We start from the raw sequence: 24,158 nt of genomic DNA, 5'->3' as shown, positions 1-24,158 counted from the left end.
CCCAATCAGACACCGAACTGCCATTTCCTGTCTACTAGTCACTTTTCGTTTTCCTCCTTTAGCACGGTCTAACTGTTATTCAAATTGAGCCGCCATCCTCTCTGCATCACTGCGGGTCTCCATCCTCTCTCTCTGTAGACCGGATCAGATGACTTCTGCTCGGTGCGGAAGAATTATGACAGTTGTAGATCTAGAGTACTTGGGCCCAGTTTGGCCCCGCTGGGAGCCTCAGATTATCAACTTAATTGTCAAGTTAAGCTGGTAGAAATGTTTGGTAAATATCGAAAAACCTGCTTAGTTATTAAGCTCACAATCCTCAATACAACTTATGGAAGTTGTCCAATTGCAGCTTTGGAAAGCCGCTGCCAGAATAAGCAGCGGTTGCTCCTGATGAATATATTGAAATGTCAAGAAAGGCATTGTCATCTTCTTAATCTACATGTTTTTTACCCTGTTTGAAGTCATACTGTTATACTCATATCTTCACTAAATGCAGTTAATTTACTATTTTTTTTCTTCATCCAAACTGCTATTCGAACGTTATTTTAATTGAAAGCAACAGAAACATTAGTGTTGATATTAATGGGTATGGAAATTGAATCAATAGGCCTTAATTCCAAATTGGTTTGGCGTAATGCCTTTCATAGTCATTTACATAGTGACAACACTTCTATATCAAAATTTACCAAATACTTTTAACACAACTTATTAAACTCACAACAGTTTTGAAGCACAATGTACCAAACATTAGACAACTTTACAGTTGATTAATCACACAGCACAACTAAAGCCGCTTATTTTAAAAACACACTTAAACCAAACTAGGCAATCGATTTTAGCTTAGAGATTCTTTTGACTCTCATGCCCATATGGCCATATATAATTGTTATCTGGGTTCTTTGGACGTTGCTACGTAAGTTTCTTTGTGATATCAAGGATCAAGGATTTCATAGTTTCAAAAGACCTATTGAAATAGAAGTTAGAATTTAGAATTAGGACAATGATAGGGGGCCTCAATAAGGCCTGAGGTTTGTAGCCTTAAATCCTGGCTGTCAATCTGTCATACTATGTAAGCAAATACAAATTTTTTTTTTCAATTTCACATTACATATCTTGCCACATCATAATCTAGCAATACTAACTTTACCATTTTATATTTCCTTTTGGATTTTGAAGGAAACACGAATATATGTGTATGACTCAAACAACGATTACTTGTTTCAGTTGTAATAGTTGTAACGTCCCGAACCTAAATTTACCAGTTTACGAGTCTTTCGTTGGGTAAACGACATTTACATTTACTTTTTGGCTCCGTTTCGATATTTTGGGGGGCCCTAAAAGTTGGCTTTTTGTTCGGATCAAAATTTGAGAAAATGTTCTTCATGAAAGTCGTAGAGGACGTTAAATCGAGTTCGTGGACATGTAGTTTGTTTAAATCCGAATTTTGACGGGAAAGTTATGACTTAAAAATAAGAGTTACTATATTTAGTTTGGGTTTTATTTAAGTGATTTCCATTTTGGGAAGAGAGAGAAAAGTGACAGATCAAGGAAAAATCGGGACAAGCCCGAGCTCTCCCTCCCCCTTTCTTTTTCTCTCGCCGCCGGCCTTCTCCCACAAAATTCATCGCCGTCCGGCCACCACAGGACGAATCGTTTGGCATGGCGTGATCCTCTCCTCCTTCTCTACCTATTCATGTAAGTTTTTCCTCTTGGGTACCATGGATTCTTGAGTTTTGAAGAGGAATTTTCAGAAATGGAAAAATTGAGTTTTTGCCTTGATCTTCGGTTTTCCTGCAGTTCCGGCCGGATTTCTTTGGGTTTTTGGTGGCTGGGACGATGCTAACCTTCATCCCTAACCTCTTGCAGCTTGTTTTGATTGGTGGAGGAAGATTTGAAGCTGTTTGAGACTGTGAACAGTACGTGAACAGTAACTGTCGAATTCTTGGGTTCTTGTTTGATTTTTCTGGATACTCCTACTTGAATTTGGTTGATTTTCTTCGGGGTTTAAGGTTCCTAGGGTGTTGTTGATGATTTCCATGAACTCTTGCAGCTCATTTTGACCCAAGGAAGAAGAATTGAAGGTGAGGGTGATGATGAACAGTAACTGGCCGGATTTCATGTCTTTGGGTTGAAATTCCGGCCACTTCCACTTGCTTTTGGTTGTTGTTGCAGGTATATGAAGTGTTGTGGAGAATGTGTGGGTAAATTTTGGTGGCTTATTATGAGTTTTAAGAGTTTTTGGTTGTCAAGTTCATGGAAAATTGATGTTGGTTGTTAAATTCTCTTGATTAGTGTTATGGATATTTGGGGTTGAGAAATTGTGTTGAGAATTGATTTTGAATTGAAAAAGGGAAATAAGAGATAGAATTTGGAATTTGGGAAAGAGAATTATCTTTTTTTTGGTGGTTAAGGAATTTAAATTTATGGACTAAGTTAGTGAAAAATCATTTTGAAGATTAAATTAAGGTGTTGTTTTATAATAGAATTTCGGTATGCAAGAAGTTAAATCCCAAATTGAAGTGAGGGACTTTTGGAAGAATTCTTTTTGAGTAACAATCGTAAAATTTCAAAGGAAGGAGTATAATTCCTTGAAGATTTGAGGTTAATTATATCCTGCCAATTATTTCAGGATGTACTGAACCCTCGAGTGAAAAGGAGCCGAGCAGGCAGCAGGATTAGCTACGAGATTCACCTGTGAGTGGACATTTATTTTAAATTAAATGTGCATGCAGTATATTATTATTTTCCGATCGAGGTTTAATTTATTATTTGAATTATTGAGTATTATGATTTTATGAGCTGGATTTCCTTCCCGAGGGCTTTCAATAGATTTTTTCAAGCTATTTTATTTATGAGTTATTGAGTTGGGAAACGATTTTCGGGAAGTGATTAATTAAGAAAATATTATGAGAATTATTGATTTCAAATATCAGTTTATATGATGATATATGAGTACGAAGGATTTAGCTAATATTTGAGCATGGTTGAATTATCGAGATTTATTGAGTTTTGAACTCCGCACTTATCAGCCTTGAAGTTAGATTGAGATTTCTTTCCGAAAGCATTTATTGATTTACAGAGTATTTGACTTATGCTTTCGAGGATTTATTGAGATATTGAGATTTGAGTTAGCGAGATAATCCTGAGTTATGCTTTCGGTGAATTATTAATGTTTTATTGAAGTAACAGCGAGTTTCTTTCCGAAAGCAAGTAACTAAAAGAGGTTGTTTCCAGTTTATTGAGGAGGCTATTCAGTTTATTGAGGAGGCTATTTACGGCGCATGCGCATATTACCTAGTTGGCAGTCCCTTCTAGGTAATAATCTGGTTGGCAGTCCCTCCCAGACTATATTCCGGTTGGCAGTCCCTTCCGATGCGTCATCTGGGTGGCAGTCCCTCTCAGATGGCATGAGATGGTTAGTTGGCAGTCCCTTCTATCCACCGCCTCCTATTCCGGTTGGCAGTCCCTTCCGATGCGTCATCTGGGTGGCAGTCCCTTCCAGATGACATGAGGTAGTTAGTCGGCAGTCCCGTCTACTACCTGTGGTTAGTTGGCAGTCCCTTCTACCACCGCCTCCTATTCCGGTTGGCAGTCCCTTCCAATGCGTCATCTGGGTGGCAGTCCCTCCCAGATGGCATGAGATGACTAGAGAGCAGTCCTTTCTAGTCATCAAGCAAGCCTCTTGAAAAGGATGTTTTTATAAGGATTGAGGATGAGATTTTAAGAGATTTCAAGATGTTTTATTTCTACGCGATTAAGATTGCAGTAAAGATGATGATTAAAAATATTTTTCAAGATTGTTACTGCATGCGAGATTTTAAAGAATAACTTGGGAAAGCATTAAGTTTTACATATTCATTTGAAATTACTTATTTTTCGTCCACTCACTCTAACGGTTTTTAAATGTTTTCCCCTGGGCCATTCGGTTTCAAATGCCCAGGTTGCAGGCCAGTTTAGCTTGAGGTCGAGCGTACATGAGGTTGAGGCATAGCTGTCATAGCTTCCGCATTATAAAAGTATCGGCCCTTTATCTTGTATTCTACCTTCTTGTACGCCTGTACAATAGATTGCTCTGATAACTCTTGAGATTAATATTCTTAAGTTCAGAATTGTTTGTGAAATTGGGAGGTGTTGTGATTTAGGGAGCATGGTGGCTCCAGAAGATTAAGGGTGGATTATTTTAGAAGTGTAAATGTCTTTCTACAGGTTTTTGGGTAGTCCACTTTTAGAGGGAGTTCCGCCAAATTTTTGGTAGAATTTCTTCTAAGGTGGGCCCCGCAGGGCCACTTCGGATTTCAAGGTGAAATCCGGGGCGGGTCCTGTCAATAGTGTAGAATCGTCTAGATTAGGATTTGATTAAGTTTCGTTGTACGATTAAAATTTTATACTTATAATCTTCTATATAAAGATGCTTATATTATCAATTATTTACATATGTCAATAATTGATTAACGTTGTTTGAGATTCCTTCAAGCATGATTGAAAGTTTGGTGGACATGATTGAAGCTCAACTTTAAAACGTACACATTTATTTCTTCTTCTTTTTTAGGTACAATGACGTTTTTCTTTCCTACGCTCCTTACAATTCCGAAATCTCTTTTTTTTTTGGGTCCTTGACCCAAAGCACCAAAATGAGGGAAAATTATCCCACTTACCCCAGCAAATGATTTTTATTCTCACTAACACAATTTAAAGAGAAATGACAGATATACCCTCAGCCTAATTACTAAACTACAATACTGCCATGGTATTCTCTCTCTCCAGTCACAAATCACGATGCACAACTCTCTTCTCTTCACACTCCCCCATAGCCATCTCCACTAACAGAGCCACTGCGCTGAGTCCACTACGAAAATGGACTCGTCATCTTCATCTTCTTCCACTCATCAACCTCTGCTCTGAACCTAGCCATGGCCGCCTTAGTCGGCGCCTCCCTTATGGCCGTCTCCGCCTTCTACATCCACAAACGCAGCGTCGACCAAGTCATCGACCGCCTCATCGAGATCCACCGCAAGCCGCCGTCTCGCGTCCTCTCCGAAGACGACGACGACAACGAAGATTACATCGAAGAAGACGAGCAAAAGCTGCAGCAGCACCGAGGGGTTGGCTCTGACCGCGACACTGTGATCGATCGGAAAACGACGTCGTCCAGGTCCTTGGATGAGAAATCGATTCACGGCGGCCGGAAAGTCCATCAGTTGCAGCAGCTGCCATGCTTGACCTTCTCGCTTCTCTCCCGATTCTCTCCATCACCTTCATATTTCTGCTCTGTTTTTAATAGTTTTATAGTCATAAGAATACCATTTCATGCATAGAGAAACGTATTAAATCATTCTATTTCTCTATGCTATTAGAGTTTTATACTTGGATTCGATGTCTATGGTTTTAAAACTGGAATTGTTAAGCCGTTAATTAATAGATTAGTTTTTGTATTCTTTTGGACAAGAATTGGGAGGCGATCACTGATCATGTAGCCATTATTTTATTGCAGGAAGAAGGTGCAGATCAATGCAAACACTAGAATAATCTTAAGATAGAAAGAAAGATATAATAAAGTAAGCACATTTCTGGTCCTATTCTGGATCTGAAATGATTCTGTTGGTTTTGTTTATCATATTATTAGTATCTGGGTGCTCAAATTATTATTATTTTTTGGTAAAATTTAGGCAGAAAGCTGGGAAGGAAAGAAAAAGGTAAAATTGGGGGGGAATAGACCCCTCTATTGGGGGGCAATAGACCTTTATTGCCGTCTATTGGGGGGTAATAGGCGTCTATTGGGGGGCAATAGACGTTTTGAATTGATGTAATCTCCTCGTTTTTTTTATTTAATCAAAGTTTTATTTGTGTAGTTTTAGGAAGATTAATTACCATTTTGGTAATCTAAACGTCTATTGGGGGGCAATAGACGTCTACTGGGGGGCAATACATGGCTTATAGTCGTCTATTGGGGGGCAATACATGGCTGATAGTCGTCTATTGGGGGCCGATAGACGTCTATTAGGGGGCAATAGATGTCTATTGGGGGCAAAAAAACTTTCCGGTGAGATTTTCAGCAAATTCCGGTGGGCGGCAGCAAGTGACCGGAATCTGGCGACCGGTGACCGGATTCCGGCGAAAGTTGGCCGGATTCCGGCGAAAGTTGACCGGATTCCGGCGATCGGTGACCGGATTCCGGCGACCGGTGACCGGATTCCGGCGACCGGTGACGGGCTCCGGCGAAGTCTCCTATGGTTTCTCTCTCTTCCATTTTCTCTATCTCTCTCTCTAAGTAACAAAGAGGTGAGGGGTAAAATGGTATTAAAAAAAAATTAAAAACAAAAAAAAAATCTTAATGGGGTATTAAGGAAGACTCCCTTAGAGTGTATTGGGTAAGAGAGAATTAAAAAAACTTAATGGGGTAAGTGGGAAAAAAATCCTTAGAAATGGGGTAAATGGACAAAACCCCTTTTTTTTTTTCTTTTCATTTCTGATCATTTACCTGCAGTGTTTCCAATTTTTTAGAACCCATCATGCTTCCAAAGACACGTTGAAATAGAAGTTAGAATATATAATAATTCCATCATAATCAATGGTGAAAAACAATAATAATACAGAATGGGAGTTGATTTCCCCACCGTAAGATTATCAAGCATTTTATCATTTAAACTTTTTCCATTAAGTTTGTTTGTGATATCAAGGATCGAGGATTTCATAGTTTGAAAATAGAGCAGTACGCAAACTATCCATGTGGTATGATTTTTGATCATCTCCATCGTGTGAGTACGGACAACATTGGAAAATCAATGGATCATGGTTCTGTATAATTCCACAACTAGACGTGTTTGACACTTTAACTTTAACCACAGGGTGATGTGGCTGTATAATTTGTCTTCCCTTTGTTTTTTTACTCTTCTTTCGTTCTTTATTCAACGCCAATTTTTTGTTTTTATATTTTTCGGCAAAATCGGCCTATTTTTATCCTAATTGTTTAACACTGTCTTTTTTGTGTTTTTTTTTTTCTCTCTTCTTAGTATAACACCAATTTTTTGTTTTTTTTTTCCCTTGCCTAAATCGACCTCTATTTTGTCTTAATTGTTTAGCTGTATCTTAGGTGGCATAACACATGTCAATAATTTTTTTTGAATAGGATATTGATTTCATCATATTCAATAGCCATAATTATGGGCTAGAGTCTAACATGCACTTGAATAGGAAACGGACAAGTTCCGAACTCTACCAAGCAAATGCAAACCCATTACAAGACTGTTTAGAGCTCGCTTAGAATCGAGCTTATAGTACAAAGAACAACTTTGTGTCTCCTAGGGCAAATTCATATTCTAACCACCCATTAGTCAATCACGCAATAGTGGTACCAACAGAACGCTACTTCCTAGCAAACAAATAGGAGCCAACTCCTTGTCCATAAGCCGCTTAACAGCCAATCTTATTTCAGATAATTACCAACTCCCGAAGCAGTCATGATCCAAAATGATTGGTCCTGGACCATAAATCGACCCAAAAGCCCAAGCATGTCCACCTCTTAGGCCAGGCCTACCCTCACCACTAAGTGATAAATAAGGGTGGCAAGGCACCCTCCTTACAAGCCCATACAATAGAGCCCAACAACCCAAATTTGAGCTAAGGCCCAAAGACCCCAACCCAAACCCGAGTAAAATGGGCAGAAGCCCTAATCCCCTTATCCCATTCGATCATCGCCGGCGCCAAACCTTCAGGCGGCCGGCCTTTCCAGCTCAGCATCAATGAGTCTACCCACCGACAATCAGAGCAAGAACCGGCAAACCTGCCGACTGTTGCTCCAATCTCGAGTGGTACTGAACAATGCAACCACCCCACCAGCACGAGATCAATTCGCCTCCTCGACGAGCGAAGCCTATCTGTAAATCCGCCTCCCCGACGCGCACAACTTAATCTGCCTCCTCAACCAATCGCCGCTGATCAACAACCAAGCCAACCAACCGCCGCTTCTACAATCTGCGATCCTCCTCCCGCTTGAGAAGCAACCCCATAAAGGAGAAGCACTGGGCCTGGTCAAACCGACGCCGGACACGGTCAGGCAAAGCGCCGCCGTCTGCTTGAAACCCTAGAGTTGGGCGAAGAGCCGCGTTTGGGTTCGCTAGTGCGATAATGCCTCTTCTAACACATGTCAATAATTTATCAAGACCAGAGACATAAAATTGAATACAAATGACTTGAACCATATGACTTTTTTTTTTTTTTTTTTAAAAAGATAGTTTCATTGAATCAGATAACGATTACATCGTTTCGAATAGCACATGTCAAATCGACAGACCAAACTTGAACCTACGCCAATTTTTTATTTTCATTTTTTTCAGCTTCCTAATTATTTAACTTATGTTAGGTGGCATAGCACATGTCAATAATTGATTAACACTTTATGAGATTCCTTAAGCATGATTGAAAGTTTGGTCCACATAGTTGAAATTTAGGTGGACATGATTGAAGCAACTTTAAAACCAACATTTTTCTTCCCTTTTTTTTGGTACAGTGACATTTTTCTTTCATTCGTGCTCCTCGCAATTCCGAAATCTCTCACTTTTTTCTCTCTTTCATTTCTACTATTTATCTGCGGTGTTTCTGACTTTCTAGAACGCATCATTCTTCTAAAGACCTATTGAAATAGAAGTTAGAATATAGAATTATTCCATCAAAATCAATGGTGAAAAGCGATAATAATACAGAATGAGAGTTGATTTCTCAACCGTAAAAATATTATCAAGTATTTTATCATTTTAATTTTTTCCATCAATTTTTGTCACTCAAAATTTAAAAATAACAATCAACAGGATACAGCCTCTTCCGTACTCCGACCACTCTAAACTTAAAATAGGATATATACAAATGACCTTCATTAAGAATTTTTCCATGTCATTGTGCACACCTAAACCCATAATTCTCAAGTTTTCACATTTATACCTATATCTCCCAATCACTTCCTTACAAACTGTTAGGAAGAAAATAAGATACAATTAATAGTCGACGGTGGTTATAGTTAATTTGCATTTGCATGCGCACTATCTTCTAGTCAATAATTCTTTGTTTTTTTTTTTTTTTTTTGAGAATGAATAATTCTTTGCTTTGACGCATAGGAGACATGGAATAAATTATAGGAAGACTCGGTGTTCTAAGTTGCCTAGATTAGGCACAAGCATGGCTACATCCTTTTTTGAAAAAGAGACTAACTACCTGTCCACCAGTCTTTGCAATGTTTCATTGTTGAAGCCCTTTGGACAAGGGCGGTTATGTTAAATCGGGAAAACCCAGCTACCTGTGTGGCGTCATTAAGTGAAAGGTACAAATTGTTTGGCGAGAGAAAGAAGAGATCGGTGTCCAGAAAATGTGCTATGATGGCTATCATTTGAGTTCATTGGACGGAAGAACCATAATAATTGTTAAAAATGAGAAGGGGGGAGGACTAACTAGCTATTAAATTAGAGGTACCTGTCATCCAAAATATGGGATGAGATCCAAATCCGCTTTTTCCCAACTAGTCAATGAAAGAGAGAAGAACTAAAGAAGATAAGTATTTGAGTTTGGATTGCAATGTAGGTTGACCGGCAAGCTATTGTAAAAGAATGGGAACTTAATTAAAGAGAAGAGGGGGTGCAGCAATGGAGAGATTTGGAGATGTTCATAGCCTTGCTCAAATTTTTTCACACGTGAGAATGAGAAGTCGACTCCCGACTGGATTATGGACAAAGTTTAGTAGTCCCATATTAACAAGAGAAAAGTTCAGTTACCGTCCCCAAACTATTCTGCCAAGGCCAATTTAATACCCAAACCCTCAAAAATATCAATGTAATACCCAAAGACCTAAATTGGCATCAACGTTATACTTCCGTCCAAAATTTCTGACGGCGTCGTTTGTTTGTTGACGTGGCAAGCACGTGGGTAAAAAAAAAGAAGGGCAAAATCGACTTTTTACTCTTTTTTTGTTAATTTTCATTTTTTTTTTTATAGAAAATTTCAGCTACCGTTCTCAAACTATGGTGCCAAGGCCAATTTGATACCCGAACTCTCAAAAGTATCAATGTGATACCCAAAGACGTATTTTGACATCAACGTGATACTTCCGTCAAAAATCTCTAACGGCGCTATCTGTTTACTGACGTGGCAAGCACGTGGGCCCTTAAAAAAGTGAAATGACCAATTTACCCTTCTTTTTTTTGTTAATTCTTTTTTTTTCTTTTCATTTATTTTTCTTGTTCTTGTTCTTGTTCTTCTGGGATATTGTTCTAGCCAAACCGCCGCAAGCTCCGCTCCTTCTCCTCCACCCAAGAATCAAAGAAAAATGGCTTATGCTTCTTCTTCAACCTCAGTCCTCCTCTTCTTCTCTCGCCTCCTCCTCTCTCTCATCTCCTTCCCTTCCGCCCAAACCATCACCAACACTGCCATCATCCTCTCCAATTCCCGCTACAAATTCATGTTCTTCGCACTCAACTCGGACGGACCCGAAACCAAAGTTGGGTGACACGATTAACAAAAAAAAAAAAAAATCAAATCTTTCTGCACCCAGAAAACTGCTCTGGGCACCGAGAGACGCCCATGTCTTCTTCTCTGCCAAAATTGATTTCCTTCTTCTCCGCCCAGCAACTTTCCTCTTTCGGGACAACCAACTGGGAAACTGGTTCGCTGCACACCAAATTCTGGTGAACCTTAGCTCCACCAACCATCTTCTTTCTTCGCAAAGACCGTCACCCATTCGCTAATAGAACCTCCGTTCATCAAACGCCCTCCTCTACCGCCACAACCTCAGCGTCATCTTCCTCCACTGCCACTGTCATGTCAGTAACAACAGATACTCTGATCAAAATCACAATCACAAGGTCAAAGCAACATATAACTATGAATTCATGTATACAAGAACTAAAAACAAACCCAGTATAAACCAAAAAAGCAAAACCAACCCAGATAGCATTTGAGCACAATTAGATCAAGAAAAAGACTTGGCAGCTGGTACTTGGTACCTTTGGCTTCTCCCACACACTGTCAATTGCTCGATTTGGGTAAACGGGTCATTTCACCTTTTTTTTTTTACCCATGTGCTTGCCACGTCAACAACACAAACGGTGCCGTCAGAAATTTTAGACGGAAGTATCACGTTGATGCCAATTTAGGTCTTTGGGTATCATATTGATACTTTTGAGAGTTCGGGTATCAAATTGGCCTTGGCAGAATAGTTTGGGGACGATAGCTGAATTTTTCTCAAAAAAAAAGAAGGGTAAATGGGTCATTTCACTTTTGTTTTTGGACCCACGTGCTTGCCACGTCAGCAAACAAACGGCGCCGTAAAAATTTTTGGACGGAAGTATCACGTTGATGCTAATTTGGGTCTTTGGGTATCACATTGATACTTTTGAGAGTTCGGGTATCAAAATGACCTTGGCAGAATAGTTTGGGGACGGTAGCTGAATTTTTCTCTATTAACAATTCAGAATTAGGGACTCTTAACTTTCTCTAGATATTGCGTTGAAATTTAATATCCTATTTGATATCATATGTTATAGTTGTTGCTTTATTGCCTGAAGGTTCAAGTTGCTCTAGTAATTTCAGCATCTTATATCCTTGATGTGTGATGCATATATGTTTGATAATTGACAGAAGAAAAAATAAAGAATCAAAATAAATCATGCATGATCAAGATTCAAAATGAAAATGTCAATGGTATATATCTTTGCCACTGATGGTACACCAGCACACTTATCATCAATCAACCTTTCAATTTCCAATTCATCTGAATCTATCAGATGAGCCAACATTCATCATTAACTTGATAATGTTTCAAATCACACCTACAGCTTGGAAATGTTTTAGTGATTTAGCGATCAATCTGATATTGGAAATGTGGGTACTGATAATTACCAAGTTTACTCAAACAGACTTAACTTCAAAACATTTCGATTTTGTTCATATTACCTATATCACATACCATCAAGCACAAGCAATAATCTCTTGGACAACTCACACAGCCTACAACATATTCAACCTACAACGACACTCAAGCTAACTCGTTATGGACCTATAGTAGAAGTCAAACGAAATCTTGCAGGGAGACCATCCTTTCATGCTCTCTTAAAAGCTTCAAGATAAGCAATAACCATGAAGATTCCTCTTATATCCCACAGTGGAAATATGTAATGTAGAGAGGACTTCTCCACACTAGTATTACTACAATGGCCTCTAAGACCACACCCATAGCGAATCATTTTAAGTAGACGTAGCATCCCCTCAGGGCTGAAGTGAACCACTATACATTTTGTGTCACAGTGTCACTCTCTATCTCTCTAGTGCTTCTTACTTAGCTTTTGAGTTATAACATAAACATTTGGCGCTGTCTGTAGGAATCGATACAAGAAGTCTTGTTGCTTGCCCAAGCTGTCTTGGTCACCTTGTCATGACGCGATAGCCTCCTTTACAGGATCGGTGCCTCCTTTACGAGATTTATTGCATCCTCTATGAGATTTAGGCCCTCTCTTACGCGATGCATGACCTCCTCGACATGATCTCAGGACCTCGTCTACAGGATAGTTTTCTCTACAAGATTCATGGCTTCCTTGACATGATTTCACGGTCTCCTGTTCGAGATCTCAAGCTCTCTCGTATGAGATATACCGCCTTCTTGACATGAACTCGGTGCTTTTACAAGATTCAGGGCTTCTCGTTGATGATCTCAGGCCCTCTTATATGTAATGAATGATGTTAGGTCCATAATTACCTAGTAATTATTCCCTTAAACTTACACTTTCACTTAACCTTTGTGTTTGTTTATATATATTTATTATGTTTTCTTTATCATGTTAGGAAATGATGGAGAAGTTTGGAAATGCGCTAAAAAGTCAATCTTTACACCTTTTCGTACTCTGACTAGGAGAAACCGAGCTAGGAAAGGAAGAATGAGTGGCAGACTGAACAAATAAACTCCAAATGAGCTGAAATTCTAGAAATCCTGAGAATCATTTCGTATGAAAAGTATAAGTGTTGGTTTGGAGTGGAAGATCTTCAAAAGATCCGTACAATTTTCTACGCTAGAAGACAAAAACTGTAAAACCGGACCTGTACAGATTCCGGCAATATTTTCGGCCAAAGTATGGTAAACCAGGTCCTGAAATTTATCAGGATGATCTACACACATGGATGATCATATGGTACAAAGAGAGCGAAGGCCAATTCGGAAGTATTGGTGGAGATTTAATTGAAGATAGAAATTCGATGAAAGTGCTCAAAAAGACGAAAAAGGGATCAACGCCAGTCACATGGCCTCCTTGATATGATCGGTGACTCCTATACGGGATTTAGGCTCTCCCTTAAGAGATGTATGGCCTCCTCGGCATGATCTCGATGCCTCCTTACAAGATAAGGGCCTCATGAGAGTTTATATTCTTCTGTTCAAGATCTCAGGCCCTCTTGTACGAGATGCATGGCCTCTTTGGCATGATTTTGGTGCCTCTACGAGAATCATGGCCTCCTTGACATGTTTTCGGTGCCTCTAATACTAGATTCAAGCTCTCTTATACAAGATGCATGGTCGTGCATCCTCTACAGAATTAGTGCCTTCTCTATAAGATTCACGACCTCCCGTTCAAGATCTAAAGTCGCGTTTGATTCGTGGAAAGTAAGCATCAGGAAATGAAATTTGTTCATTTCTTGCGTTTGGGATGCAAAAGGAAAGGAAATATTTTCCTAAAAAAAGGAAAATAAGGGGGAAAGTGGTTCCTTTCAAACCCCAAAGGAATCATTTTTCCTCATTCTTTCCTTACATTTATTACTTACAACATATTATTTTATTACATTATTTACAAGCTTTTTAACAACTTTTCTTCTTACCAAACATCAGAATGGAAAATTTTTGGGAAATTTTATATTCCTTCCCATGAGAAAAATAAAGAAATTACTTTCCTTTCCGTAAACTAAACGAGGCCTAAGATCTTCTCATACGTGATGCTCCACGCTCTCGTACGAGATTCACGGCCTCTGTATGATCTCATGACATACTATATGTGTAAGTATATTGGACTATCCCTATTCAACACATGACTTTCCCAAAGCTACAAGGAAATCCGAAAAATGCAAAGCTTAGAAGAGGATCTCTTCTACTTGTTCGGAGGCTTAAAGAAAATCAAAGAAGTATGCAAGATCGGATCATCAAGAGAAAATCAAGGAAGATCACTCTCACTGATCTTGAGTATAAGTGGTATTCATTTCAAATCATGCTAGATGATTTAAATTGATATGCATGTCGATCAAATTGATTTGGTATACATTTGCATTAAAGATTTTTGACATGCATGGTAGATAAATAGGAAAGTGTTGATTTCAGTTTTACATCTTTCCATATTTATCTTATTTGATAATTAAGAAAAGATTTGATTGAGGGGGAGTTTTCCTCCCTTATAAAAGGTTTCGAAACTGAAGTTAGACGTAGAGTTTTTTTTGCATAAAATTGTTCTTACGTGAACAACTCGCTTTTGCTCAAATCAGTTTCGGAAAAACACTCTCTACTTGTTTCTTGTATTCTATTGCATAATCTCTTGCATTCATTCTCGAGATCAGTGATTCACTTGAGAGCAAGGAAGGTTGAAGATAGATTACTTAGAATGTTATATTAGGAGTTAGAACAGTTGTAAAACAAGTTAGCATTTGTTGCTAAATGAAAGTGTTTGTTATGAACAATACTACTTGTATTCTGTAAACTCTAGTGTTTCATATTGGATTGTTTCTTTCGTGTTGGCTACGTTAAAAGCCACGTAGTGAAGTTTCCTCAGTGGAGAGGTTTACACTGCGTCAGCAAATCTCCGTGTTGTGAATTGCATTTTCCTTGGATAAATTCGTTGAAGTAAAACATTTTCTTCAATACTTGTTCCATCTAGTATTTTCACTTGGCATCAGAGCGGGTTCTAGAACTTTCTAGTGATCCCAGGAAACATGGAACATTCACGTGATAGGGCTGTTGGTGGATCTATAAATAATCCTCCATGGTTCGAAGGTGGATGTGAAAAATATACTCAGTGGAAAATATACATGAAATCATATCTCTATGCTCAAGATGAACATGTGTGGAATATTTTAGAAAATGGCTGGACTATACCTATGATAAAAACAAAAGGAGAAAGCTCTTCCACTGCCACTCCCAAACCAAGGAAGGACTGGACTGAGGAAGAAGTTCGTGATCTGCAAGCAGATTTCAAGGCTAAGAACATCATTTTCACAGCCCTATCTGAACGGGAAAAACTGAGGATCAGTCACTGTGATACTACCAAGCAGGCATGGGATCTTCTACAGACTACATATGAAGGAAATAAAAAGGTACGTGCCCAGAAATTACAAGCACTGATCTTTGAGTTCGAAACTATGACTATGGGAGATGATGAAACCATTGATGATTTCCATGGTAGAATTCTCAAAATTTTCGGTCAATGTCGTAGTCTGGGAGCACATTTTGATGAAGATAAGATTGTCAAAAAAATTCTTAGGGCCTTGCCAGAAAAATTCCATTCAAAAGTCACTAGTATAGAGGATTCATTTGATATTGATGAGTACCCACTTGATGAGCTCATTGGCAATCTCAAAACTTATGAGATGAGGTTAAAACCTGAGAAGAAAAATAAAGGTGTAGCCTTCAAGGCAGCAAAAGGAGTTGAAGAGGAAGAAGAAACACTAGATCTTGCTCTACTGACAAAGGAATTCAAAAGATTTCTCAAAAGCAAGAACTCCTCTAGAAATCCCAATGCTTCTAGGAAAAACACCTATGGAGGAAGCAGTAGCGGCAGTGACTACAATGGCAAGAGTGGGAAAGGAAGCTTCAAGGGAACTCACTCTGGAAAACCTAAATGCTATGAGTGTGGTGGCTATGGCCATATCTCTACTGACTGTGGAAATAGGAAGCATGGAAACAACAACAACAAGTCTCTTCTTTCAACTTGGAGTGATGATGAGTCTCAAGAAGTGGAAAATTTGGCTCTTGTATCGTCACTTCTACCTGATTCTGACAGTGACGAGGCTTTTTCTGATGATGAAACAAATATCCGCTACAAACAACTCTACAAAGCTTCAAAGGCCACATTACTAAGAAACTTAAGCTTAGAAAAGGAAGTTGAATTTCTAAGAACAGAAAAAGAAAAAGTGGAGCACATGTTGGAGACTTCACAATCCACATGGGAACAGGAAAGAAGCAGCCTTGTTACTGAGATGGCTATCTCGTCGAGTGATTAGGGCTCATCAAGTTGGAAGGCTGAAAAGGCTGAATATCTCAACAAAATCAAAATGCTGGAACTGGACGTGAGGGGACAACAAGTTCTGAATCTGGAGTTATTGGCAAAAAATGAGTCTCTACAAGATGAACTAAAATCGACTCAAGAAAAATTCACCAGATTTGAGGTCAGCTCTAGCACTATGACCAAATTACTTGGGGCAGGAAGAGCACCACATGACACCTTTGGGTTAGGATACACAGGAGAGAATTCCAAAAGTACAAAGTTTGTAAGAGCATCTGGATCACCAGTCAAAAAGGAGGAAGTCGCATGTACATACCTCCAACAATATGGAGTATTTGCTATCTCACCAAGCATAAGTAACACGCTCTTTGGGACACCCACAAGCCATGGTGAGGCCCAACCACTACTTGCATCTTGTAGCCCTATGTTCAAGCTACGCTACGGTATCCGGAAGTCGCAAATCCGTCGCCGGAAAGCCACCTTTCCGGCCTTGCCAAGTTGCCTCCACAATATGCCTTTCTAGACTAGAATAGTGGGTTCTTGTCCCACATCTAAGAAAATGTAAAGGAGATGGCTTCCTTCACCTATAAAATGAACTCTCCTCCCACAACTCAACACACTCCATTACAACACACTTTGTAATCATGTTAGGCCGCAAGGCTCAACACATACTAGTTAAGCTTTCAAGTGGACGTAGTCTCCCGTTAAGGCGGGAGGTGAACCACTATACTTCGCTTGTATCATTCTCTTTCTCTCTCTCTCTCTCTCTCTCTCTCTCACTAAAGCTAACTAGAGACCCCTCGGTCACTAACGTTAACATCGCATATGATGATCAAGTCTCAATACTGAGAAACATGAAGGAAGGTCAGCCAGCACACACTCCTCAGGTAAAAGTTGACCAAGAATCTCCCACTTGTCAAAACAGGTATCCTAACTTTAGAACTTTTATTCCAACTTGTCATCACTGTGGTAAGATAGGCCATATCAGACCTAGGTGTAAAGAAAGATTGTTAATCTCTCAAGTTTCTCAAGAAAAATGTACTGTTGAATCTTTACAATGTGAACTTAGAGAACAGAAGAAACTCCTTAATAAACTAACTGATATGTTCTCTCAGAAAGACTTTCAAACCAAAATAGGAAAGCCTATCTGGACCGAGAAAATTACAAGTAAGTGTCTTTTAGCCCTTACTAAAGAAACTGATGATTCATCTTCTTTGACAAGTGCTAGTTCAGATCAGCAAACTACTCATATAGAGGCCACTTGCCTGGTAGCTTTAACCGCCTTGGTTGACAAGCAACGAGATTTCTGGTATGTAGACAGTGGTTGTTCCAGGCACATGACTGGAGACAAAGCCTGGTTTACCTCATTTGAGGATGAAAGCACGACCGGTTCAGTCACCTTTAGAGATGGACGAAAAGCAAGTATCCTAGCTTGGGGCACAGTAAACACTCCAGGTATACCAAATCTTAAAAATGTGCTGTATGTTGAAGGCTTAACTGCAAATCTAATCAGTATCAGCCATTTGGCTGATGACTATGAAGATGTTTGGTTCAACAAACACAGGTGTTTGGTGATGAATCAGAAAGGAGAAAGTATCATGGGAGGTAAGAGATCTTTTGATAACTGCTATCATATTCAAGCTAATGAAAATTTCAACCTGCAGTCCTGTTTATCTGTAAGATCCACAGAGGAAACATTTGAGCTTTGGCACAGAAGAATGGGATAGGTGAACTATCAAGATTTGCTGAAGCTATCCTCCAAGCAATGTGTTAGGGGTCTGCCTAATCTAAATGGTAAAACAGACAAGATTTGTGGTGATTGTAAAATTGGAAAGCAAACCAAGGCACCTCACAAGGTGGTAAACTCAGCAACGACCACAAAGGTACTGGAACTATTACATATGGATCTGATGGGACCTGCTCAATCTGAGAGCATTGGAGGTAAGAGCTATATACTAGTTGTTGTGGATGATTTCTCACGATATACTTGGGTAAATTTCTTGAAAGATAAGGGTGAAACTTTTGAATCATTTAAGAATCTGAGTCAAAAATTGATAATTGAAAAGAAATCATTTGATACTAGCATAGTGAGGGTAAGATCAGATAATGGCACAGAATTTAAAAACACTTCCTTTGCTAACTATTTTTGTGAGCTTGGTGTGTCTCATGAGTTCTCAGCTCCTATTACACCACAACAAAACGGCATTGTGGAAAGGAAAAATAGGGTTCTGCTGGACATGGCTCGTGTTATGCTACATGCAGCAGGATTAAGTACAAATTTTTGGGCTGAAGCTATAAGTACTGCATGCTATACAATTAATCGCGTGTTCTTGAGAGCAGGTACTGATCAGACAGCATATGAGATATGGAAAGGAAAGAAACCAAATGTAGGACATTTTCATGTTTTCGGAAGTCCCTGCTACATTCTACGAGACAGAGAGCATCTCGGGAAGTTTGATGCTAGAAGTGATGATGGTGTATTTCTGGGGTATTCCTTGAATAGTAGGGCCTACAGAGTCTATAACAAACGAACTCGTGTTGTTATGGAGTCTATTAATGTCTCTATTAATGATGAATATATAAAACAGGAAGAAACATGTGCAGATACGTCATCCTCTTCAATCACAACAACAACGAGCAAGGACATTCAAGCTGAAGAAGAGGAAATCTTTGAACCTGCCCCCACCTTGAGAAGAGGCTACAAGCAGGTACAAAAAGATCACTCTAGTAAGGACATCATTGGTAATATATCAGATAGACTGGTAACAAGAAGGCAAGCTGTAGCTCAGGTAAGTCAGGATGAGGTAAGTAAAGGAAATGCTCTATTATGCTTTATCAATGAAAATCTGATAAGTATGAATGTGATATCCCATTTTGGTTTCGTGTCCTTAATTGAACCAAAAAATGTTAAGGAAGCCTTGTTAGATGATCACTGGATTAGTGCTATGCAGGAAGAGCTGAATCAATTTACTAGGAATGATGTGTGGTACTTGGTACCTCGACCTAGTAACTGCAACATTATAGGAACCAAATGGATCTTCAGAAACAAAAGTGATGAAAAAGGAAATGTGATTAGAAATAAAGCTAGGTTAGTGGCTCAGGGATACTCACAAGTCGAGGGACTTGATTTTGATGAAACTTTTGCTCCTGTTGCACGATTAGAATCTGTGAGATTACTATTGTCTGTGTCATGTCATCTCAGATTCAAACTATATCAAATGGATGTCAAAACTGCATTTCTCAATGGTGTGTTACACGAGGAAGTTTATGTGGAACAACCTCAAGGTTTTCAAGATCCACATCACTTGAACCATGTGTACAGACTGAAGAAGCACTACACCAATTTCGGAATCAGACGACAGTTTTTCACTGTCGTCTGATTATAGAGTTTGCTGTTGTCTATCTCAATGCCGTCTGATACATAATCAGACAATACCAAAAAACTGTCGTCTGATAAAGTTTACTACAACAACAACTACTATATTGTCTGTTGTCTGAATACCACGAAGAACAACAGCAATAATACCAAAAACTGTCGTCTGATAAAGTTTACTACAACAGCGACTACTATATTGTCTGTTGTCTGAATACCACGAAGAACAACAGCAATTAGCAACTTAACATTGTGCAAAGTAATTTCAATTGACATACCCTAGAAGAATATGGACGTGTAATGAAAATTTAGAGAACATTAATTTGTAAAAAAACTGTTGTCTGAAGGAAACTTGTACATCTGCAAAGTAATTGAATACTATTGACTGACTTTGAACAAGACAAGAGCAAAACTATTAAAGCCATTATGTATTATTGCTTCATACTATTGCATCCTAAAATAAACTGTTGTCTGAGATTTTCTTGAACTACAGCTTTCTTGCTTCATGGATCCTTAAAGTCTCTTTTCAACCATATGGCCTCCCAAGATGCTGTAGTAGTTTATCAATTCATACAATTGTAGGTTTTCAATTCTCTGTGGTCTTCGTTTTCATCAGACAACAGAACATATTATTATTTTTTTGTGTTATATCTTGTTAGACAACTGAATATGTTTAATAACCATTGTAGATAGATGATTCAGACAACAGATTTTTCCTTCTTTTTTCATCATGTTCATTTGTTAGACAATGGTTTGCTGTTGGTTTTGAATTGTCTGAGATATAAGAGAAGACATACATTCTGTACAATTGAACACATCCTTGATTCCAAAAGCCATTTCATTCATCAGCAATATTCATCCCAACATTTACATAAGAATTAACATTGCCTAAGTGGCTATAACTGCATAAAGCCGGAAACATAAACGCGTCCACATTGCATTAACCATGCCTATAACTAAAGCAAAAACTAAAACTAGCTAGCAGGAGGCTCATCAAAATACCAAAACAAAAATACCTTCAACTGCGCATTTACCATGCCTAAAACTAAAACTAGCTAGCAGGAGGCTCATCAAAATACCAAAACAAAAATGCCTTCAACTGCGCATTAACCATGCCTATAACTAAAGCAAAAACTTAAACCAGCTAGCAGGAGGCAGGTGATCAAAATACCAAAATAAGAGCCCTGCCTTGAACAACCATCACAGCTATGCAATATGATACTTCATCACAAACTTAGCCCACTCTGACCTCACAACATCAACATCCTTTTGGGTGTAGAACAATTCGGATCGTCGCTGCCACTGAAACAAAAGACATAGTTAATGTGCAGGAATTATTGCTAGGACTTTGTAACATAAAGCTAGGATATCCGGTATGTACACCACTGGACCATAAGTGACTACTAGTCCTGGAATATATATAGTTTATACATACAGAAATGAATGCAGCACCAAATAATGGGTCAACATTCCAGAAGTGTTCCCTCATACCTTCCAAAGTAGAGTGTTTTTATGATATAAGCGCTTATAAGACCAGCCTGAAACATAGTAACGAAGCAAGTTAGAACATCCCAAACTTAGTAATAAGCGCTCAATTTTCTCCTAATCATAACATCAATAGTAGAAAATTGAGCTTTATTTCATGATTTAGTCCAAAGTGAGTTCTCAAAGCAAGGTATAAGCAAAATAACCAATATTCTACAACTTACTGCTATACAAAGAAGAGTGCTGGTGAAGAAGAGGTAAAGAAAGGTGCCTAACAATTTCAAGGCTGTAAGACCGCTGACATTGCTCACGTCTAGTGATTGTACTGCATTGAAGAGCACGATAGAGGTAGCATCATTCACTACTCCCTCCCCGAATACGACAATGTAGAGAAAGGGAGTGTCATCTTGACTAAGAACCTTTAACATGAAAAAACCATCACGCCTGAAAGTTAGAAGTCAGTTCATGAAACATGTATTTAGACTGAGTTTATAAGGTTACCTGCAATGTACAAACTGAATCGGTTACTGACAATATGGCACCAACAGCTGCACACATAGGAAAGCAGTACAGTTCAAAAACGACAATCACAGAACCATCAATATGCCACAAGATTGGAACATGCACAAAAGCAATTGAAAAAGATCAATTATAAGCAATGACTTTTCACTTTGTAAAATTCCACCCTTCGGTGCTCTACAAATATGAATTAGTATCACTGGGACCAATAGCCTGCAATCCTTTATTGCCAAAAGTTTTTCAGCTATCAGTTTGTCCAATAATGCACCCTAGTACACAAATCATTGAAAGCATAACAAGCTTGTATGTTTAGGTCAGTAACTGCTCATTTTCTCTACATCATATCCAAAAAAGACTTGTATGTTCATGAACCCTCGCTTGTCACACAGCCTCCCATAATCTTAAAGACATATCCCTTAAATTCCTGTTTCACAATTTAAAGTCTTTCAAGATAGAGAACTCAAACAAGGGTCATTCAAATGACAAAACAATGGCAGGTTTCATACCTCTCCAAAGGCATCTCCACTCAATTCCTGTGAGTTCCTCTTGTCAGAAGAGGCACTCCTGCATCCAGAACATAAGTATGAACATTTATATAAACAAGAAAGTACACATCTTTATAAACATCATAGCCCATTCACAACTATATACATATAAAAATTTGCTAATCCGTGTACAAGATTATAAATTAAACATGCATGAAAGCTTGTTTAAAACATAACAGTATAACTCTTAATTCTACAACGAATTTGATACACAAAGCTAATATCAAACTATGAAGAGCATATCACTTAGCCAAACACAAAAGCCTCTTGAAACTATAAACACAATGGCTACAGAAAACTAAAATTAATACTGGAAATGAATGATGTAAACAAGAAAGCCATTTCACACAAAACCGAAATCGATAAAAACATTACAGTTTATGGTCGTCATCGATCTCCAACTTCTTCTGGCAACCGGTGGTGAGGTTGGCGATGTTGAACTGCAAAACACAAACGAAGGAGGTTAGATCAGCGATACCCAGGAAGAGGAGAGAGAGAGAGAGAGAGAGAGAGAAGAAATCGAACAGAGAAAAGCCTTCATCTTGGTGGCCGCAACAGAGAGAGACGCTGAAAGTATCAGAATAAGAATCAAATAGTTACCTGCACAGGCGGAGATGAGGAAATGGGCGACGACCATTGCGGCCAAGGTCGAGTCCGAGGAGGTGACCGTGGTGATGGGCTCTCACACTTCTTCAACACCAGATGCACATTCTTCCTCAGATCTGAAGGAATTTGAAAAAAAAATCAGAAACAAGCTCCAATTGAGTTTTGGGGGAGATGTGAGAGAAGTACTCACTCACCTGATGACCAGATTCCTTTACACCAATGGGACGGCATTCAGCGAGGATGAAGGCGGAGAGGGCGAGGGAGAGGTAGAGAGAGAGAGAGAGAGAGAGAGAGAGAGCGAGCATGAGGTTTGTGTAGGGAAACGCCATCGGAAATTCGAAGGTGGAAGATCCGAGGATTACATGGGTAGGTGAATTTGGGTGTTTGCTATGATGGATAGAGAGGGAGGACGAGAGAGACGGGCTTTGGGAGAGTTTTTTTCATTTCTTTTTTCAGCTCAATCTCGTGGGTTTTCATAGCAAACTTCAAAAAGAGGGAAATTAGAATTTGAGCCAAAAATAATAGCGGGGTCTTCAAATTTTTTTGGCATTTACGGGGCACATTAAAAACGCGCCATAAAAGATTAAATTGGAAAGTCTTTTACGGCGCACATTAAAAACACGCCGTAAAAGATCATAAAGATAAGTCTTTTACGGCGCACATAGAATATGCGCTGTAAATGCATTGTGAAATTTACGGCGCACACGAATTGAACGCCGTAAAAGATCATAAAGATAAGTCTTTTACAGCGCACAAAAAAACACGCCGTAAAAGATAGTCTTTTACGGCGTGCAAGGAATACACGCCGTAAATTGCGCTTCGTAAAAGAGAAGTTTTCTGGTAGTGAAAGGAGTAAATACATATCAGAGGTCCAAACGACCGGTTAAGAGCATATTTGTTTTATGTTCTATTTAGGGTATTGAGTTGACCGGGTAGATTGAGGTCCAAACGAAGGCCGAAATTGCTGAAATTTCTACCACTAACATATATTCATATGCAAATAACATCCAGCGGTGCATTTTAAAAAATTCCATTTCGTCCCCCATTTTGCTCATGGAGGGTAACAAGCCTAATAAACTAGTTATACTACATTACAAGACATATAAGGATTATGTGCGATCCAAAAATTTTGTAATGAAAATCGATCAATCGGAAAATTCTTATATGTTTATACAATAGTGATAGGTATTGTGTAAAGAAATTAGGCCGATCCGCCGTGAATAAGGCACCTAACGGAGCGGTCAACGCTTTGCACAAGCAAACTTCCCTAAGGGGAGCGGCACCATGCGCGGACAAACGTTGCGGAATTTTGACATCCATAAGTAGACCCCCTACCCATGAGAGTGTGGGAGCTGAAATATTGAAAAAAGTGAATTTCCAAGGACCGGTTAAAAGCATATT

At 39.0% G+C, this 24,158-nt stretch overlaps 2 protein-coding genes and 1 long non-coding RNA gene across 4 annotated transcripts; 2 read left to right on the top strand and 1 right to left on the bottom strand.

The window, feature by feature from the left end:
• Nucleotides 1-1,317: 1,317 nt before the first annotated feature.
• LOC133722474 (uncharacterized) lies at nt 1,318-4,427 on the top strand. Of its 2 annotated transcripts, none has more exons than XR_009852762.1 (5): nt 1,318-1,695; nt 1,798-1,916; nt 2,051-2,172; nt 2,630-2,694; nt 3,941-4,427. It is a non-coding gene; the product is annotated as an uncharacterized LOC133722474 (long non-coding RNA). The 2 variants fall into 2 exon arrangements; XR_009852760.1 differs by having other exon boundaries at nt 1,331-1,695; nt 1,867-1,916.
• A 10,513-nt stretch (nt 4,428-14,940) lies between these two features.
• On the top strand, nt 14,941-16,227 carry LOC133720952 (uncharacterized). The gene has a single exon (XM_062147443.1). It carries the CDS (start codon nt 14,941-14,943, stop codon nt 16,225-16,227), a length of 1,287 nt encoding a protein of 428 aa, XP_062003427.1.
• Nucleotides 16,228-21,065: 4,838 nt separating this feature from the next.
• LOC133720951 (sodium/hydrogen exchanger 1-like) lies at nt 21,066-22,243 on the bottom strand. The gene is made up of 6 exons (XM_062147441.1): nt 22,218-22,243; nt 22,113-22,170; nt 21,979-22,030; nt 21,589-21,635; nt 21,312-21,506; nt 21,066-21,140 (listed from the first exon to the last, which is right to left on the bottom strand). Exons 1-6 carry the CDS (start codon nt 22,241-22,243, stop codon nt 21,066-21,068), a joined length of 453 nt encoding a protein of 150 aa, XP_062003425.1.
• Nucleotides 22,244-24,158: the final 1,915 nt, after the last annotated feature.

This window comes from Rosa rugosa, chromosome 7 (genome assembly GCF_958449725.1).
Source record: "Rosa rugosa chromosome 7, drRosRugo1.1, whole genome shotgun sequence".
Classification (NCBI taxonomy): Eukaryota; Viridiplantae; Streptophyta; class Magnoliopsida; order Rosales; family Rosaceae; genus Rosa; species Rosa rugosa.
The sequence above is the reverse complement of the archived record's forward strand: the minus strand, read 5'-3'. Positions and strand labels throughout refer to the sequence as shown.

What these genes read in the sequence shown, in the direction of transcription:
- LOC133720952 (XM_062147443.1), top strand. Translation starts at nt 14,941, where the DNA reads ATGGAACATTCACGTGATAGGGCTGTTGGTGGATCTATAAATAATCCT.
- LOC133720951 (XM_062147441.1), bottom strand. Translation starts at nt 22,243, where the DNA reads ATGGGCTATGATGTTTATAAAGATGT. An exon ending in GTGGAGATGCCTTTGGAGAG is followed by an intron (nt 22,031 to 22,112) that starts GTATGAAACCTG and finishes ATTGTGAAACAG; the next exon opens with GAATTTAAGGGATATGTCTT. An exon ending in AGGCTGTGTGACAAGCGAGG is followed by an intron (nt 21,636 to 21,978) that starts GTTCATGAACAT and finishes CTATGTGTGCAG; the next exon opens with CTGTTGGTGCCATATTGTCA.